The sequence below is a fragment of the Lipotes vexillifer genome, unplaced genomic scaffold (assembly GCF_000442215.2).
Source record: "Lipotes vexillifer unplaced genomic scaffold, Lipotes_vexillifer_v1.1 scaffold283, whole genome shotgun sequence".
Taxonomy (NCBI): domain Eukaryota; kingdom Metazoa; phylum Chordata; class Mammalia; order Artiodactyla; family Lipotidae; genus Lipotes; species Lipotes vexillifer.
The window spans coordinates 433,432-452,531 of NW_006789004.1; the positions used below are offsets into that span (position 1 = coordinate 433,432).

At 35.4% G+C, this 19,100-nt stretch overlaps 1 protein-coding gene across 2 annotated transcripts in view; it reads right to left on the reverse strand.

The window, feature by feature from the left end:
• Positions 1 to 5,583: 5,583 nt before the first annotated feature.
• Positions 5,584 to 19,100, reverse strand: part of ARPP19 (cAMP regulated phosphoprotein 19) — a 15,149-nt gene continuing 1,632 nt past the window's right edge. Inside the window, exons 2-3 of one of the 2 annotated variants that reach the window (XM_007461910.1) lie at positions 10,374 to 10,496; positions 5,584 to 6,503 (exon numbers count right to left, since the gene is read on the reverse strand). In XM_007461910.1, coding sequence (XP_007461972.1) covers positions 6,333 to 6,503; positions 10,374 to 10,496 — 294 coding nt within the window. In that variant the 3' untranslated portion in view covers positions 5,584 to 6,332. The remainder of the gene's footprint in view (positions 6,504 to 10,373; positions 10,497 to 19,100) is intronic. The other variant, XM_007461909.1, reaches the window with a different exon arrangement.

Genomic DNA, 19,100 nt, shown 5'->3' on the forward strand with positions numbered 1-19,100 from the left:
CTTCTTTAGCAGGTGGCCGTCTGGCAACTGCTGCAGAAACTCCAGCAGAGCCCCACTCACACTGGGCCACCCACAAAGCCGTGGCCTCTCACTCCGTCCCACAGCTCAGCCCCGAGACTGCTGACAGGGCAGCCGACCATCCTCTTAATTGAAGTTTTTCCTCCCTTTGCTTCTGTAGAACCAATCTCCCATGGGAATGTGAATATACTGCAAACAGCTGGCAATACTGTAACAGAATATACCCAGGATATTCTATTGAAGAAGTGAAAGGTTTGTGTTCTGTAACTTGTTAAGTGTGGTGTGACAGAAAGCTGTGCACTGGTGTCTGCTTCTGATCTTTATCCTAAAAATATGGCTGCTCTATAGTGATCATTTTTGCAGTAACTCAAGCAACTGGCACCTTACATCTATAGACAAAGTCATTAGGAATGTTAGCTTGTATAGTTGCAGGAAAGTGAGAGTCTACAAGACACTAATCAGCCCAAGTTATTGGTAATGGGGCAATAAAGAGCCTCAGAAACCAGATGCAGAATGTTTGCAAGGTTGTGATCACAAGCAAGAGTAGAGAAGCAGTGAACATTTAATACATCCTTGCCATGGAAAATCAGGCACACCAATTTCAGTGATGTGAGGTTTATGAGAGCAAAGCTCTTTGACATTTCTCCTCATGCAGAGAAACAGAGTATAAAGGCCTACTGCAACAAAGGAAAGCTTAGACGTGACTGAGATGGAGAATCATCATCTCTCTGCATCCATAACCTTAATCTGGTTTCTCACTTAATTTCCAACCCAATATTCCAATTCCATTTCACTTTATTCATTCAACAAGCATGTAGTATGTATAAGCTGTTTCTAGGTGCTAGGGATGCAATAATGAATCAGACTTCATCTAAGGAAGTTAAATTTGATCCGACTTCAGAATGAAAAAGAGCTAGCCAAACTATGAAACCGGGGAAGTATTTAATGGAAAAGAAACATGTTCAACAGGGGCAAAAGGATCTTGGATGTATGATTTCAGAATGGAAATGGGATGGGGCAGTGGGAATGGCTGGGACTGCAGCACGCACAAGGGAGCAGGAGTAGAAAGTTATGTGTTAGGGCTTCCCTGGTGGCGTAGTGGTCGAGAGTCTGCCTGCTGATGCAGGGGACACGGGTTCGTGCCCGGGTCTGGGAGGATCCCACATGCCACGGAGCGGCTGGGCCCGTGAGCCATGGCCGCTGAGCCTGTGCTCCGCAACGGGAGAGGCCACACAGCGAGAGGCCCCGGGACCCCCAAAAAAAAAAAAAAAAAAAAAAGAAAGTTACGTGTTAGAACTATAGCAGTTGTCCAGGTAAGAAATAGTGGCTTTGGGTATGGTGCCAGCAGGGAAGAGAAATGGACAAATTCAGTGTATTTTGGTGGGTGTTGGTCGCAGCCTCTGAGGAATAAAGGATAACTTCTAATGTTGGCTCGAGTACTCAAGTGGGCAAGTGCACAGAGGTGTATTTACTGAGTTGAAGGCCGGAGGAAAGGAGTGTTATGCAGGAAAATCAAGTTCCTTCGCATGCCCTGATCTGGTCCAACCAAACTTCCTTATACAGAGCCACATTTTCCCAACTCCTTGCCTATTTGAAAATAACAGCCCTCCACCTAAAATGCTTCTTTCTCCCTTTCCCTTCACCAATGCCTACAGCAACCCATCTCTCAAAGCTACCTCTAAAATTTCCCTAATTTACCACTCATCCCATTTATCCCCTAAATTTAATAATGCATTCCTCGAGACTTCCTGGAACGTTATTATTTCTATTTCTCTTAAGGAATGTAATACTTCCACCTTGCATTAAGTTTTATCTATCCATCTATCTAAATGCACACACACACACATACAGTTGACCCTTAAACAACACGGGTTTGAATTGTGTGGGACCACTTAGAGGTGGAATTTTTCACTAAACACACACTACAATATTACACGATCTGTGATTGGTTGAATCCGTGGATGCAGAACCACGGATAAGGGGAGCAGACTGTAAGTTACACACACAAAATTTCAACTGCGCCCAGGGTTGGCACCCCTAACGCCCCATATTGTTCAAGGGTCAACTGTATGTATATAAAATTTCTCAGAATGTCTCATCCATCTTTCTATTTCTGACAGTATTGTACTAGAGTGTTTTATACCTGAGATGGAAAAGACTCACAATTTGCAAGCATTTCATGTTACCTAAATTACAAAGCCTTTACAAATGTAAGTTAGGCTGCTAAGACCTCATAAACAAACACTATCTAAATTAAAACAAAATTTAAGACTACAATAGTCAAATTCTTTCTGCATATCGTAGTAGCTGAAATCTAAAGGGATCAACTTCAGAAAATATACTGAAAAACAATATAACACTTAAATGAGACAAAAACTGCAAATCAAATCAATAGAAATTAAGTAGATCAATTTATTTTTGTGTATTTCACAAGTATAATTTTGGAAGGGCTATTTAACAAACTTCAGCATTAACTGCCAACTCTATAGACATGTTCAACAAAAAAGGCATTTGCTCTTGGCCCTTTTAATACAGGCAAGTGTCCTACTGCATCACAAATAAAAGATGCAGTAACAGATTTGAGGGTATATTAAATTAGATTTTTCTTTCAAATGCTGTTTAGTTAATAACAAAATACAAACATAATTAATGGCTGTCATGACCATCAGTGACTTCCAGAATAAAACCTATAGGCCTACCTACTTTAAAAGGCAGAAACTAGTAAAACAGTATTAAAATCAGTGTTTTTATCCTTAGATTAACAATCCCAGAATGAGACTTCTTTGATCCCAATTTTACAAGGTGTGGTGTGATGTCAGGGGGAAAAGGGATATGGGGGAAGACCGGCAGTGCATGCTGAATTGCAGAGTTGGGACGGTGGCTCAAACTTGTCATTATCCAGATGAGGACAGTGTTTTAGACAATTTTAAATGGGTCCTTAATTGTGTTATATTGGGAAGGGTATTAAAGGATTGATCATTCATCAGTCCTAAATACCATTTAACAGATGCCATCGGGGGCTTAAGAAATAAGCAGGGATGGGAGGGGGGAGAAAAGTAAAATGAGGTGAAAAAGGAAAATGAAAAATGGAAGAAATGTGTCTGAATGTTGGGGAAGGTAAAAAGGCCACCACAGAAACTGCTTAAGCTGCCATTCAGACATGCTCTTCCTATTGGATACCTGCCCCTGGATCACCAAACACCCAAGTTTAGAGCACAATTCAAGTACAGATCATATTTCAGCACTGATAAAACTTCACTATTTTGGATTGAGAAAGAATACATATCTGATTTAGTAAAAAGTATCAATAAACATTCAGAGGTATAGTTTTGTTACATCAAGTAAAAACAGCAATAAATTCCAAGTGAAGTAACAATAAGTAGAGGGCTTGATGAATAGTTAAGACTGATTTTTAGGTGAGCAGCAAAGGAATATTGAATAACTTATAAATAGACTGCAAAAATGCTCCTTTCAGTTCCTCAAAACAATCCAACAGTCCTTACTATCCCAACATGCCAGTAATTGTTTTAGTCAGATGTAGCCTTTAAAAATGAAATGTTTCTCAGAACTGTATTATCAAATAGGAGCTACTGGACATAAAACAGGTAATTGAGTTCAGACATTAGCTAGTTTTCATGAAGTATTTATCTCCAACTTGTTTACTCCATCATTCATTTATAATAAGAAGGACAATGATTAAAACTGGCCATTTCTCAAACCACAATTCTGAAACCACAGAAATGTTTGATTAAGCCCATCTTGGTCAAAAATCTTCATTCAAGCAATGGTGAAACAGCCTGCAAATATGTCTTCAATTAACTGAGCTTTGAAGCAGAACAAAAACAGAAAAATGTAAAACCTCTATCCCAAGCACCAATAATGGAAGCTAAGCAATTATACCTACAAGTCCTAAATGACAGGTCTTTTCTGATGGAAAATCCTGAGATTTCTATCACTGTGACTTTACAGAAGGCAGGTTGGTTTAATGAGGAAATTTACTTTTAATAAAAAAACAATCAACAATGTTTTATTTTGGGCACTTACTCAGTATTTCACAGATCCTCAACAAGTTTTGAGGTAGGTTAATATTAGCATTGTATTTTACAAATGAAAATTCAGGCAGAGATTACATCACTTGTCGCAAACCATAGCAGGAGTCCTACCATAATCAGTAACATGGTCTGATCTTTGAGATTAATCTCTGATGTGTGTGTGTGAATTTAATGGTGATAGCTTGCAAATAGTCATAAAAACAAAACCAAACCACTAGATATTCTACTTTGGGCTATTTTGTAATTCTTAAATAATCCTACAATGATTATACATACTTTGGAATAACCTACATACTCCCATTAGAAATCTATTTATATATAACTAATCCTTATAATAACAAATAACACATTATCAATTTTGTTGTTTTCTGCCTTTTGGGGTGGGTGAAGCACGAAGATAATCAGCAAGTTTTCCTCAGAGAGCTAGGCAGCCTTTAAGTGCAGGTACTATGCTCAAGGCACCATCTATGGTGATTTGGGGTCATAGGAAAGCAGGTACATAAATGGAGCCAAGATCCAGAAAAGATGCCTGGATCCAAAAGAGGCAGAGGCCCTGCACAAGTCAAAGATGAAGAAAAATATACTATCATCTCAGGCTACATATCCTCAGCATCATGGGAAGAGCTCCTAAAAGACCAGTAAATTTGTCCCAGTTAAGTCTGTTAATTAAAATTCTTACTAACTAGATAAACCATAAGTATTGTATTTTATTAAAGTGATATCTATAGAAACAAAATATCTAAGTATTTATTATGAATATGTTCCACCTATCATGTAAATTCCTCTAATTGTCACAAGCCTAATTCACCTAGCTCATTATAATTACTTAAAATTCAGCTCATCCTGACTAGGTTCCTGGGCCAATCTTCTCAAATATTTGTTTCATTATAAATTTCCTTTTATTTAAACAATTGTCAATTCTTAACAATACAGGATTAAGAGTGGTTAATTAACAACTGAGAAATTATAAGGAAAATATCATTATTGTGTTAGAATATACAGCATTCAACAGAGCAAATTTCAAGAGTAAAGATATAGACACCTATGTTTCTGAAGAGACTGAACGGCACAGCCCAACACAATTTGAGTCAAAGAAGCAAGAAAAAAAGAAGGGAGGGGCCACAGGAGGCAAAGTATTTTATTCTAGTGCCCCCAAAATTGACTGTGGAAGTAAAAAGTTTCTACATTAAAAAAGTTTATATAAATTACATGAATTGTAATTTTCATAAAAGTCAAAATGAAATGTTCTGCATAGGACAAAAGATATGCCTAAGCAACATATCATATTTGCACAAGGCCACTGAATGTCATGGATATGAGGAACAAATGAAAAAGTTTAAGTCTACGGCAGACTGAGCAAAGATTTCAGTTTGGTATTCTATAACCCCCAAACTGTAAACTACACTTACTATGCAAAAGCTCTAATGACACATGGGGTTTTGTGTAGGAACTCTTGTGCTTCTGGTTGGCACATCATCTACTCTTTAATATGTGAAATTAATACAGACAGTTGTGAGAGGTTGTGCAAAACTACTGTATTTACAAAAATGGCACAAAAGTGAATTCAACAGTCGATGCACATGCACACTTCATTCACATCTTCAACAACAAAAGGTATTCTAACACTACAGAACTGAATAAGAATACTCTTCAACAGCAGCTGTTATGCACTAGAGTCACATAAGTTACACCAGAATGGGCAAATATTGCCCAAGTAAAATTCTATTGTTAAAGCTGAAACAGATTTAAGGCCATTCAAGTTCAAGCACAGGATACAAATCTTTTGAAGCCCCATCTATTTATGTTTGAAATATGTGACCTTTCTTCTAACTTGTGGTCTTAAACTTCTGTTTTACAAAATCCAAAAGGAAAATACAGAAGAAATCAATATAATAGAGGTTACATTAAATAAGAGTAACATACAAAGCTATAATTAAGATGAATTAAAGAAAGCCAAAACATTAAAATTGTAAAACTTGCTTGTTACTTGTTGGAACCAGCCCTACACTAGGAGTTAGGTAATATATACAATTATTTTCAAGTAGATTACTTTACATTGCTCTAACATGTTCTTTTCATCAGTGCACTGTTAAATTAATCAAAACTCTACACATGTATATTCCCTTACACACATACTACCACTACCTGCAAAGCCATAACTCTCAAATGACTTAGTGAATGAAAGGAAATAAAAAGTGGAGAAGTAACATATTAAGGAGAAATAATGGGAATTAGAAGATTCATGCAGTTCAGCTCTTTTAATCAGCCAGCCAGCTTGCTAGCAACAAGAGATGGTTTCCGTTGAGGAAGGTCCTGTGGAGTGGGAATGTGGTCACCAGTGACGTCTGTCTTATCTGGAGCTGCAGTAGGAAGTTGCTTGTTCTTCATTTTTGCTTTAGCCATGTTGTAATCCCCAGAATCAAAATATTTTTGCTACAAGAAAAAAAAAATTCAGACTAGAGTTTAAAAAGCTTTCATATGCAATTACACTGGTTTAAGATATAGCTGTGACCCTGTACTATCAAAATAAAATAAACCTAAAAGTTTTTAAACAAAAACATCAACTACACGAAATAGCTATGACTCTATAGTGAGTTTTATCACAAGTCAACAGCTGAGAAGTCAGGCAAGGACCCTTTCTTCAGGCTTACTTATATCATTCTAGTTCCAGTACGGAACCCTCAATATTGACGTCAACTTCCATATCAATCTATCTGGGAGCTAACAGCCCTGGACTTAAAAGAGTGGGACACAAGCCTTTCACTTACTAATGGAAAAACCAGCATGAATTTCTTGTTTAAATGATTTTGAAAATAAAAACACACAATCCACCAACTTGCATTTGGGATGTCACCCACCTCCAATCAAGCTTACAATTATTAAAACTATTATTTATAGTTGCTGGTACTCTGTCATCTAAGATGAACTTTTCTGTAAGGATTTAAACCATTTATTTGAATTAGAGCAGTTCACTAACATAAAAATTAAGGTTAAAATATAAATGCTAGGGTAATAGAAGAAATGAACTCATTAGAAATTAATTATCACTTAAAATACACAACCCTATCCTATACCACCATTTTTCACCTAAGACACTAAGTACAACAATCGCTCTTATTAGTTGGAGAGATGGATGCGGTAACAACCACACCATTTATCACTGAAATAGAAATTGTGGAGCTAAAGATCAACCTTAATATAGATAATCTACATGAGTTAGTCTGTTCCGAGGTAAAAACAGATGAATTTGCCTGGGTTCTGACTTTCACCTATCATGTTTAGCCCACCTTTACTGAGTGCCTGCAATACTACATGAGGCACTGTGTGAATCATGAAGAGAGATATAAAGATGGACAACAGCCAAGTAAATCCACTGTTACAGTTTTAAATACATGAGGTGCTATGGTTACTCAAAGGAGGGGAACCTAACCTTTGCCTATAGCATAGACAAGAATCCAGATACGAGATGAGGGCTTGGACAAAGGATGAAGGGGAGGAAATATAAATATTCTCTTTGAGACTTCAGGGGTAACTCAAGTGGTAAATCAAGGAGCTAGGAACTCACAGCTTAGTTTAAGACTGCTGAATGGACTGAAAAAAAGGTCTCACTGGCTGCCTCCCTCCAGTGACTATTCTTTTATAAGCATCTGGCCTTAGGCCAGAGTCTAAAGTTAGAAATTGCTTTTCATGTGTCACTACACATAGAGTAGGAAACTTGGACCAGGCCTTTCTAAGACTTGCTGCAGCTTCATTTCTGCATGTTTTAAAATAAGTGTAGTGAAAAAAAACCCTCAGAACTTCTGATGTACTACATTATATTAGAGAGCTACTTCTGAAGTTTAGTAGCCTCTAAAACAGAAAGTAGACTGGCAAATTTCTTAGAGTCAAAAGCACAAAATGAGAACTTTAACACATAGTGCAAATTTTAGGCAGATTTTCCCCAATGTAATAAAAGTCTGTTTCTAATGTTACCTATTTTATAGTAAACAAAGGTTCATCACAAGGGGATCACACTTATCTGGAGATTAGGCTACTTTGCTTGAGGAAAAGGAATTAAATTTATTTAGTGTGGTGAGAGAAAAACTAAACTCAATGCTTAATAATTATAACTGCTCTAGGTAGAGGAATGAACTAGATCAATGTTTCTCATACTGGAAAAGATACAGTTCAAGAAGGCAAAGTTACTTGTCTTTAACAATTTTAAAATTTTGTGTAAGTGAAAATTTTAAAAATTAACATATTCTGTACCATCTAGATGACACTCTTATAAGAGCCTTTTCCCACTTCAATTTAAGGGCCACACTTACATCCATATATATAATTGCACTGACACTAATGGATCACCAAAGTGACAATATTTAATTTTAAGGTCATGTTTCTTAAAACTGGATCCTCAGTTTTCTTGGGACTTCACAAACTCCACAAATATGAAAAGACATGGGCCAGACTGCTGCTTGATATCCCTCACACGTCATATTGTTAAAAGCCTAAAAATAGGTATCCGAATAAATAACATTAACGAGTACAATAAAACAGAAAGGGACCTAAAATAAATGATATCTAACTAACCCTCTCAAATGAACAAGAAACTGTTTAAAGATACTAAGATAACTTGTCAGTTTGCTGTTATGACAGAGGAAAACTAAAACCCTGTGATCCAGACATTTTTTAAAAAACAAAACTCTTTTAACATAGTAAGAAATTATACAGTTGAATATAACATTTCATTTCCCTAATATAAAAGTGCTTATTCACTGACATTTTGGTAAAATACAGAATCATTCAAGAGCTCCCATCTAAAATTCTATATAAATTTCTTGATTCAAGTGGCATTTTCTTATTGACAACTATTTACATCTATAACACCAATGCCAAGATACAATGTATATAAATTCTAACTTGAAGATACTTAAAGTCATAAATCGTTGAAGCTAGAAAAATGACGAAGTCAACAACCCAAATATTGGAGGAAAGGCTGTTAGCATACGTTATACTGAAGATTAGCAAAGGAAAAAAAGTTTCCTAAACACTAACAGTCAAATCCCAAATCCAAATAATAATAATCAAAGAAAATTACATAATTTCATACTAAAACCACATCTGATGCCATGATTTCAAAATGAGACTTGGTACAGATACATTTTACACAGAATGCAGAACATGTTTCTCAATGCTGCTTTTTTCTATTTATCCCCTATATTATGGTCTTTGCTTTTTAAATGACCACATAATGTTCTACTTTGTTGACTTATCACAATTTATTTACTATATCTCTGCTGTTGAATAATGATGCTGCTTTTTATTATAGTTAAAGCTACAAAGAAATAATTGTTCTAATTTATACTCCATTGATTTCTATCCTGGATAAACATTTTTTTGTGTTTCATAACAATATTTCCTCTGCTAAAATACGTTATCTAGGGCACCTTAATGTTTTCCTTGTGTAGTTGAAAAACCATTTTATGTATTACAATTATTAACTAACATTTTTATAATAATTTCCCCACCATATTACTTTTCAAGGAACAAGGATTTTATTTTTATGTTTTGGTATAATCCTTCTTTGTCATTCTATTATTTCAAAGCTGTGAATGTCGTTCTTTCATGCTATATAAAAACACCATTCTATATTTTGCCACTTTTAAAAGTAATCTGTTCAACTAAAATTAATGTTAAAATATTCTTTTGGTAGAAAGACAATTAGTGTATGACATCACTTATATGTGGAATCTAAAATCATCAAACTCATAGAAAACAGAGTAGAACAGTGGTTGCCAGGGGCTGAGTGGTGGGGAAAGTGGGGAGATGCTGGTGAATGGGTGCAAACTTTCAATTATAAGATGAGTAAGTTCCAGGGATCTAATAAATGGACAACATGGTGTTAACAACAGTTAACAATATTGGATTGTATATTTGGAAGTTGCTATGAGAGTCAAGCTTTAATGTTCTCACCATAACAAGAAGAAAATGGTAATTATGTGAGGTAAAAGATGTGTTAGCTAACCTTATTATGGTAAGCATTTAGCAATATGTACATGTATCAAATCATCACACTGTACACCTTAAAGTTAGTTACATAATATTTTACGTCAGTTATAACTCAATAAAGCTGAAAAAAATCCCTTGCAATTTGGTTTATTTGAGAAAATAATCCACATATAACTATAGCCAACATATATACTTATCAATGCACACACATCTGGAGGTAAAGAGCTATATACACAGACACCCATTTCACAATGTCTTTCGGCACACTGAATTCACAGGACTTAAACATATGAAGATTTACACATGAGAACTTACCCCTTTCTGCAATCGTTTCCTTAAAAAATCTGAACCTCCAGGCTTTTGTCCCAGATGAGGATACCTTGCTTTTAATTTTGCTTCTTCAGCTTTCTCTGGACTAGTCACTTTGTCTTCCATTTCCTGAAATAATTTTAAATAAATTACTTCTCTACTACAATTCAGATATTTTAGATAATTCCACCTTTTAAATATCTGGATTCTGATTTTAGTTGTCAAATACCAAATAATGCAGCAACAGACTAAGAAATCAAGCACAGAGGCTTTTAAAACATCTCTGTCTTGTTTTTCAAATGATCCATGTGACAGCTCTATTATAGCTGTGATGCATGTATAACACCCCACACACTGGATAAAAATATCAAGATAGCTCAGCTCTGAAGTCTTGCTTGCCATTACTTTCCAGTCATGTATAATACATTTATAGTTAGTCACCTTCTATGGAACTCATCAGCTCTTTGCCCATATTTAGAGAACCATCTTAATACTCTTAAAATAAAAAAGAGCTTTTTGACCTCCTGTTTATTCAAAATCATATTTAATTGAAAGCTCTGAGAATCTTTAATAGAAATTAACAGCAGCTTACTTACCATCATATTTTCCTTGAATAATGCAGAAGACCTTGTTATTTTTAAAGAAGAGAAACATCATCTCTGTCAATCTTTACATCTGTATATTTTATTGCCTAATTTCTACCCATATTTAATGGCAAACAGTTTTCATGCCAAAGATCCCATCTTTAATGCATCAAAATATGTTTTCTGACCAAGGACTATCAATATCTTAAGCCTATTCACTTTTAACACCAGTCTTGATATAGCTTACTTTCTTCTATATATATATATATATATATAGGCTGTGCCACACGGCACGTGGGATCTTAGTTCCCCAACCAGGGATGGAAACTGTGCCCCCTGCAGTGGAAGTGGGGAGTCTTAACCACTGGACTGCGGGGAAGTCCCCAAGAGTAATATTTTATAGGGAAGCAGTGTTTACCACTTCATGGCAAGTAGTGCAGAAGAAAGAATGAATCAAGAAAAATAGAGCTGCCTTGATAGGGGAGGCTGGGCAATGGCAAGGCATACTTTTTAGCTAATGGACTCATTTCTGCACACCAGCTCAGCAAAATTACACACCTCTGCATATCTTGATTCTTCCAGGTTATTTATGAATAGTCAAAAAGCAGAAATGTTACCCATAAATGCCAAGCCTACTGTTCTTACATAGCAGCAAGTAATCATTTATTAATCTAGGAATTCAAGAAACTTCATATAATTTTTGCATATATCTTCCTCAAAAGTATTTTCATACATGTTTTATAATCAACTTTATTCACCTTATAGATTGTCAATATTTTTTTCCATCTTCAAAAGCTTCCTCATATGTTGTTACCTTTTCTCATTTTTAGTCTTAGAGGATTTTGAGAAAAAAGCTGCTGCTGCTGTCAAATATACCCTTTCTATGGGGCTTCTTTTATGTGTATGCTTCCTTCTGCTTCAAGTGTTCTACTCTCTTCTCATGCTGCAGTTTCATGCGTCTACATATTTTGATTTTCATTCTTTTTACAGTGGTTGCATCATTCACTCGATGTACAAAAAATTCAACTATGTGTGCCCAGCCAGAGATAGAGACTCTAAATAGTATCGGTGATTCTGCCAGTCATTCCATTCAAAAAGGGTAGCTCAAGTGTGAGGTTTATGACGCAACCCTGCATTCCCAGGAGAGTCTCAATCCCAGAGTAGTCTCTTTCAGAGTGTAAGTGTATCAACATACTGTTTATCATTCCAGTGTTTAAAAACTCGGCCCCTGTAACAGGAGTCAACTACCTCAGCTGGCAATCAACTGAAGAACCAGCTCTGCCATCTGTTCAAACACTAGACAAAAAAGTGACTACCACCTGACCTACTGAGAATTGGTGGGGCAGTCTCTAATGTGATCATGACTTCACTGGGTTTTTCAAGGGTGATTTCAGTTATATGTGATTTTTTGCCTTACTAACTTTAGAACCTAACCCCTATACAAGATATGACTACATTGTATTAATCAGATAAGCTGGAGAAATAATATAAATTTAAGGTTCCCAGTTTAGTATAAGAGAGTGCGCTGGGTCACCACAGAGGCTTCACTTTGCTACTACAGCCCCAGGGTATCCATAGTGGTTAATTTATAAGCGGACTTGGGAGGGAACTACTCTTGGGCTCCACTACACAATTGTTTTTTAAATTGATTGACGTTAAATTTGGACACTGGTTGAAAAGGACTCCAACCCAATTATAGCCTTTCAGTCCCAGCACCTTCAAATTAAAGGATGTTAACAGAGTCCTACATTTCCACTAAAACCATCCAGCTTTCTTAGGCTTGGGAAATGAGAGCGTTCTACTTCTTTGATTTGAATGATCAGTTCTCTGTATCTAAGAAAGATTCCTTAAAATTCCTAGTATGGGGTAGCAACTTTCCCTAGTTTCCAGCGTTTCTGCAGATTTCCCCATTTTATATACGAGGGGAAAAAAGTTGTGCAAAATATGCCATCTTACCTGGCACTCCCCTATTTTCTTAATAAGGAACACATTTATGTATATATTTACATATAATATTGAATTAAATCAAAGAATTTAATTAAACTGAAACAGTTTACTATCGAAAAATATTTTGGGCAAAACAGCACCTACAGCTGAAAATATTATTTAGATTTACAATAAATTTGTAATATGTCCTAGAAAAACAAACCAATTCTTGGACTTCCTGGCCAAATACATAGCACAATGGCAAGTCCCTGCTAGGTGTAACTTGGCAGTTGGATTCAGGATTTCAGCTACATTTAACACCAAAAGGGTGGAAAATAATGACATAAGCTACATTTTTTAAATGTAGTCAGTACCATCAAGACACATACAATACTTTTAATGGATCATACAGAAACATTCTTAAACCTTTTGCAAATGTATACAGTTCTAGGGCTTATTGATAAGCAAGTTCAAAGGCCTGGATGTTCACCAATGATCTGACGCAGGTAGTTTGCTTGTGGAGCATTAATAACACGTCAGGTGGCAGACTGTGTCCATGGGCATTCAGCCCACACTCACCCTTCTCTAAACAGTCCTCAGAATCACTACAGTTAGACTAAGCCTGAAAACACATTTCTCAGATTGAATTCCTATAAGGTTCTGCCAATGGTACCTACAACAGATTAAAAGGCATGGGAAAAAGAATCCATTTTATTCCTGGTGATGCCACACAATGTGCAGACAGCAGTAGCTCCTGTGTGTTCCTGCAAAAGGGCATCAAGCTCATGATTAGGGTCTATTGAGATGGGGCAGAGGATACTGGGCTCAGAATAGTGCTCACTCTTGCAGGGTCAGAGGTTTTTTTGCAATCCCTCACCTCTGGAAACATCATCTTCCCCTTTTTGCTACTCTATCCTTTCAAATAATTTGTAACCTAACCCCCTAAATCATATCCCTTCCTGTCTGAAATACCCAAATTGATTTCTATTCTCCAGAGCAGGACATTAACTGACAAAATCAGGTAAAATAAGCAATTTATTGAAATAGTTCCTAGAAAGTATTTGTGTAATTTAAAAGAAAGGAGATAATATGTATAGCAGTATGTATATATGTAAACTGCCAATTAAAATTAAAGGAATAAACTGTTGTATAACTTTTGCTACAACTATTACAAATAAAAAGAGATCACCTCACCTCCAGGATGGTCCTGGCAGGATTCTGGGTAACTGGGGTGGACACAGGGCTAAGAGGGAGAAGTGACCTGAGAGTCTACTCCAGATGCCTGACTTTGGAGTTTGAAGAGGTCTTATGTTGTGAGAACTTCATTTCACAGTGATTTAAAATAAAAAGCTGCAATAGAAATTTTTTTTTTAAAAGGCAATTTATCCCTACAGTCACGTTAAAAAATGCAAAGAAGCACACAAAATTTGGTGTGATTGCATGTTTCTGGACATCCTTCAAAGGAATTCCTGAACATTTATTCCAGCTAGAATGAAAATACAGCCCTCAAAAGGTCTGAGATAAAGAAGGAAAAAGCAAACAAGAAATTGGTATGTATGTATGTATACTGAACAAGTCACTTTTCTAATTTTTTCCCCAGCTTTATTGAAATACAATTGACACATTCACTTTCCTAATTTTAATGTCTTAATATGTGAGGTTAAAAAAGGACAGAACAAAAATATACAACAGTTTTTTAAAGTTTAAGTGTTCTATGCTTCTGTCTCATTTACAAAAAGATTTATGATATTAATTTTACACTTTGCTTAGTTGAAGAGGCTTGATAAAATTTCAATTTATTAACGAAGTAAAGTATATAACTTCCAAACTAATAGTGGGGGTAAAATGGAAGAAGAAAATCAGTCAGTTGAAAAAAAAAAGGCGGGGGAAGGGGTGAGGAGGACAAGAAATGGGGAAAAAAAAAAAGACCAAAAAGCTTTATTAGGAATGCAGAAGATCTAACGTTTATGCCTCTAATAAGAAAGCCTCAAAATATATAAATCAACAAAATTATAGGGAGCAACTGACAGGTCTATCAGCATAGGAGAGTTCAACAGACCTTCCTCATATTGGTATGTAAAAAAGACAAAGTAGTCAACATACTTGATTTTAAATCTGCATCCAACAATTAGGACATACATATTCTTCTCAAGGACAAATGGAAAAACTGACTAAATATTAGGCCATAAAGCGAGTCTTAACCGTTTCCATCCAGGCCACAATCTATGACTGCAATTCAGAAGGTTAAAAGTCAATTATTTCAAACTGTATATATCCCTGCCATTTGGAAATTAAAGTACATTACTAAATAATTCATGGTTAAAAAAGGAATCATAGGAATAAAAAAAATTACTTGGAACTCACTAATAATAAAAATTGTACACATACCAAATTTGTGGGATACAAGTGTCCCTTAAGGGCTTATATTAAAGAAAACTAAAACTCAATGAGCTATGCATCCAACTTGAGAAGTTAGACAAAGAACGGAACCCAAAGAAAACAGGAGAAAATAAAAAGCAGAAATTAATGAAATAAAATAGAAAGATACAATAGAAAGGATCAACAAAGACGGGAAATGACATGCTTAACCAAGAAGAAAGTATTTTTAAAAATTCAAATCTGGTTTTGAATCTTTACTCTCCAAGAGGCCTTTGTGTTACACAGAAATTTTACTACTTTTTAGAAATAGATGCTGGAATATGAGTGACTTCATTTAGCTAAGTGGTTTCTATGCTGATAATAGCTTTGGGAGGAGGGGGGAAAATGCATCATTAGAATTCTGGAACTTTTACTCTAGGCTACAAACTAGGAAAGCAGAAATCCAGGATACTGCAACAGAGATGTATGCTTATGATGTACAAAAACAAAAACTTAAAAACAATATTTTAAGTGATAGTTATTCTCTTGGCAATAACATATGCCCCAAAATAATCTTTGTTGTATACTCTACAATTAGCACAGGGCCTAATATTTATTAACGTTAGGCACTTGCATTTTTGTGGATCATTCTACTGAAATATACTAGCTAAGCTTTCTGTAAATAGGAGTATAAGGTATAAAAGCATATATATATACATATATAAACATACATATATTCAAATAATTAAGGATTATTTTGTAGTCTGTCATGGAATTGATAGTAAGTTTGAATGATTAATACCACTTTTTGGTCTTCAGCAGGGAAGTTACACAACATCATCAGCAAATAAAAATCTGACCTCTCTAAGTAAATTCTCAATCTGCTCAGCAATATGTTCACTGATGCACTGATTGATGAATAAGATTAATGAAAGCCAACAAATCCTTTGGTTATAGTGTCAGGAAGGGACCAAAACTGTTATCAACCTCTGTGGAAAAATTCTGTAGTTCTATTAAGTCCTTGCTGCTTGCCCAGTGCCTGGCATTTAATTGGTGTTCAATAAAAGTTTACTGAATGAACAAATACAATGTACTCCAACTGTTTTTTAAAAGTTAAGAAACTTTCTAAACGTGGGATAGTTTCACCAACAGCTTATCTTTGGAATATTTCATGTTTAGTAGACACTTGTAAGTTCAGGAATAGAAGTTGTTAAGTATTGAAGTCTTGCACAAACAACAGGCAAGCCTAAACACTGTTGCTATCTCAGCAATTTACTATACAACAAATGAAAGAGCTTTTTTTTTTTGAAAGACATTTTAAAACTTTTCTGAGGTTTACTTCTAGATTGTTAAGAATCAATGGTTGCACAACAAACCAGAGGAGCAGGCTGTGCTCCAAACTCAATATATCTTAAGCCTTTTGGTTACCAAAAGTACTGTCAAAACAGTCCCAGAAAAGGCCAATATTAACCACGATTTTTTAAAAACTGGGAAAATGGGACAGCAATTTATATCCACTCTTTACTGATGACATAATGAAGTAATTTAAACAGTAGTTCTCTTCTTCTTCCACCAGTCACAAAAGCACCAAGCATACCTTTTAAACTGACAAAAATATTTAAGTTGAAAGCTCTACTTGAGTTAGCCTTTCCCAAGACACCTTACTAACTTAATTTGATGAATTTTGTAATAAAATCTCTAGAAAACCTGTTTTCTAGAGAACCTGCTATTAAGATCTTCTCTAAAAAAAGTTAAAAGCCATATATATGAAAAAATACATATAAACATCTTTCTACTTTCACTCAGATTTCTTAAGTGGGTCTAAGCTAAGGTTTTTTATATTACCATGGTCTATCCCTCTCTCTTTTTAACTGCAGTACTAGTATCGTCATTTGTATTGACATAGTGCTTTGGCAATAGTTTCAGTTGAAAAGTTTGGAGAAAAATTCATTCAACCAACATTTTCAGAACAATGCCAGGCACTATCCTAGGTGCCATGGGACAAAAGATAAATACAGGAGAGTCCTGAGTTTAAGATGCTCACAATGAAAACAGAACTATGTGTTTTAAGTCTCCACATGCCTCTTTTCACCCCCAGGATCAGACTGCATGCCTGTCTCAGCTAAGTGTTATTCAAAGTGGATGATGGATCCACGAGGTCTCCGCTAAAATAATGTTTACTTTTCACTTCAGTGAAAATCTAAAGAAAAATATAAGCATATCTTAGGGCATCTGAATTGTTATCTTATATTTAAGCAGTCCTATGGTACTTGGGTGTCTGAGCTTTCATTTGCTACTCCATTTGTCCAAATAATGAGAAAACTACAGAGCTGAATTTAAAATGTAAATGATGTACCTAAGACTACAGTTAAATGACCATACAGCTTACTCTTAAAAAAGGGAGAACTGAGGGATCATATGGTCTAAGGGAGTGTTAACTTGCCCAACTCAAAAGGCTCCTGCACTTTAACAATTGCTACCATAGTCTCAATACACTGGAAATTCAGTTTCAGCAAAATACCATGCCACGATGAATTAATAATTTAGAATGTTTTTGTCTGTATTTAGTTTGTTTTAGATTTAGAGTGGTGTAAGAGAGATAAGAGTTTATACTTATTTTTACGTTTGTAGTATTTAATTAGTGTGGGAATAAAAAATAGTGGCCTATACAGTTTTCTTCTCTTAACAAGGGTGCACATACTACTCAGGTAGATAAATAGTGACATAGCTCTTACTCTATGCCAGGCTCATCTCTTTACCTTAGTTTTTCAGAAGCAATAGGCTGACGTACCATAAAACTATAAAGGTATTTTAGCTGAATACTTTGGCTTTAATTCAAAGGTCAATTGGGTACAAAAACAATAATCCAATTTTTTTAGGTCATCTAACTATTCTTCCAAATAGAAGAAACAGGTGATTTGGCCCACAGGAACACAGAAGTGACTCTGCACATTTTCCTCATGTTTAGGGATGGTATCCATGCTACGGGCACTCAACATTTACAGCCAAACCTTAATTCAAGAAGGGACATTATATTACTAACTCACACAGCAGCCCTAAAACCAAAGGACCTGAATTAAAATTTTAATGTAGACACAAAAAGAACACATTGAAGATAGCCTTAAACTTGTTAAGAGACATAAGTATTCGGCTCTCCCAAGTGAAAGCATTTACAATGCAGAAATCAACACTCCTCGCTTTGGCAACATATTAACAAATCTCATAAAAGAAAATTACATAGCACATTATTGTGCGTCAGAAGTCAAAACTGAGGTTGATTTTAGTGTTTAGGACAAGACAGCACAGACATGGGTTTGCTGTTTTATCTGGGCTCCTAAATCCTAAACAATAATGAACATCACGATAAATATTTTACAATAAATACATAATATTTAATATTACGATTATGACTGTAATCCTCAAATTATATATAGCATATATACTTTTTTTTTTTGCCCCCAAGTTCGATTTTTAGCAAAGTGTGAAAAATACCCAGCATAGTTTACATCGGAATATTCTCGAATAAGGTAGTGACTTGGCCTATTATTTGTTATTGCTTTTTTCTCCAGTTACTTTACAAGTAATATCATAACAGAACCATCCAATTCAGGGAAAGTTAACATGGTAAAGAACACATGGGATGGGTTTAAAACACTAATCATATTTTCAGCCTGATTAGGAGCGTGGTTGTAACCTAAAGCAGAAGCCCTTACAAAATCCAAGTATTAGACCAAATCTTATTTATGACAATGCCCTCTGACTCTTTAAATAATTATGGTTATTTAGAAGCAAGCACTAGCCTAGACAAATATAAAGCCTTTATATCCATAATCTGAAGCACACCGATCCGTGGCCTATTTCCCTA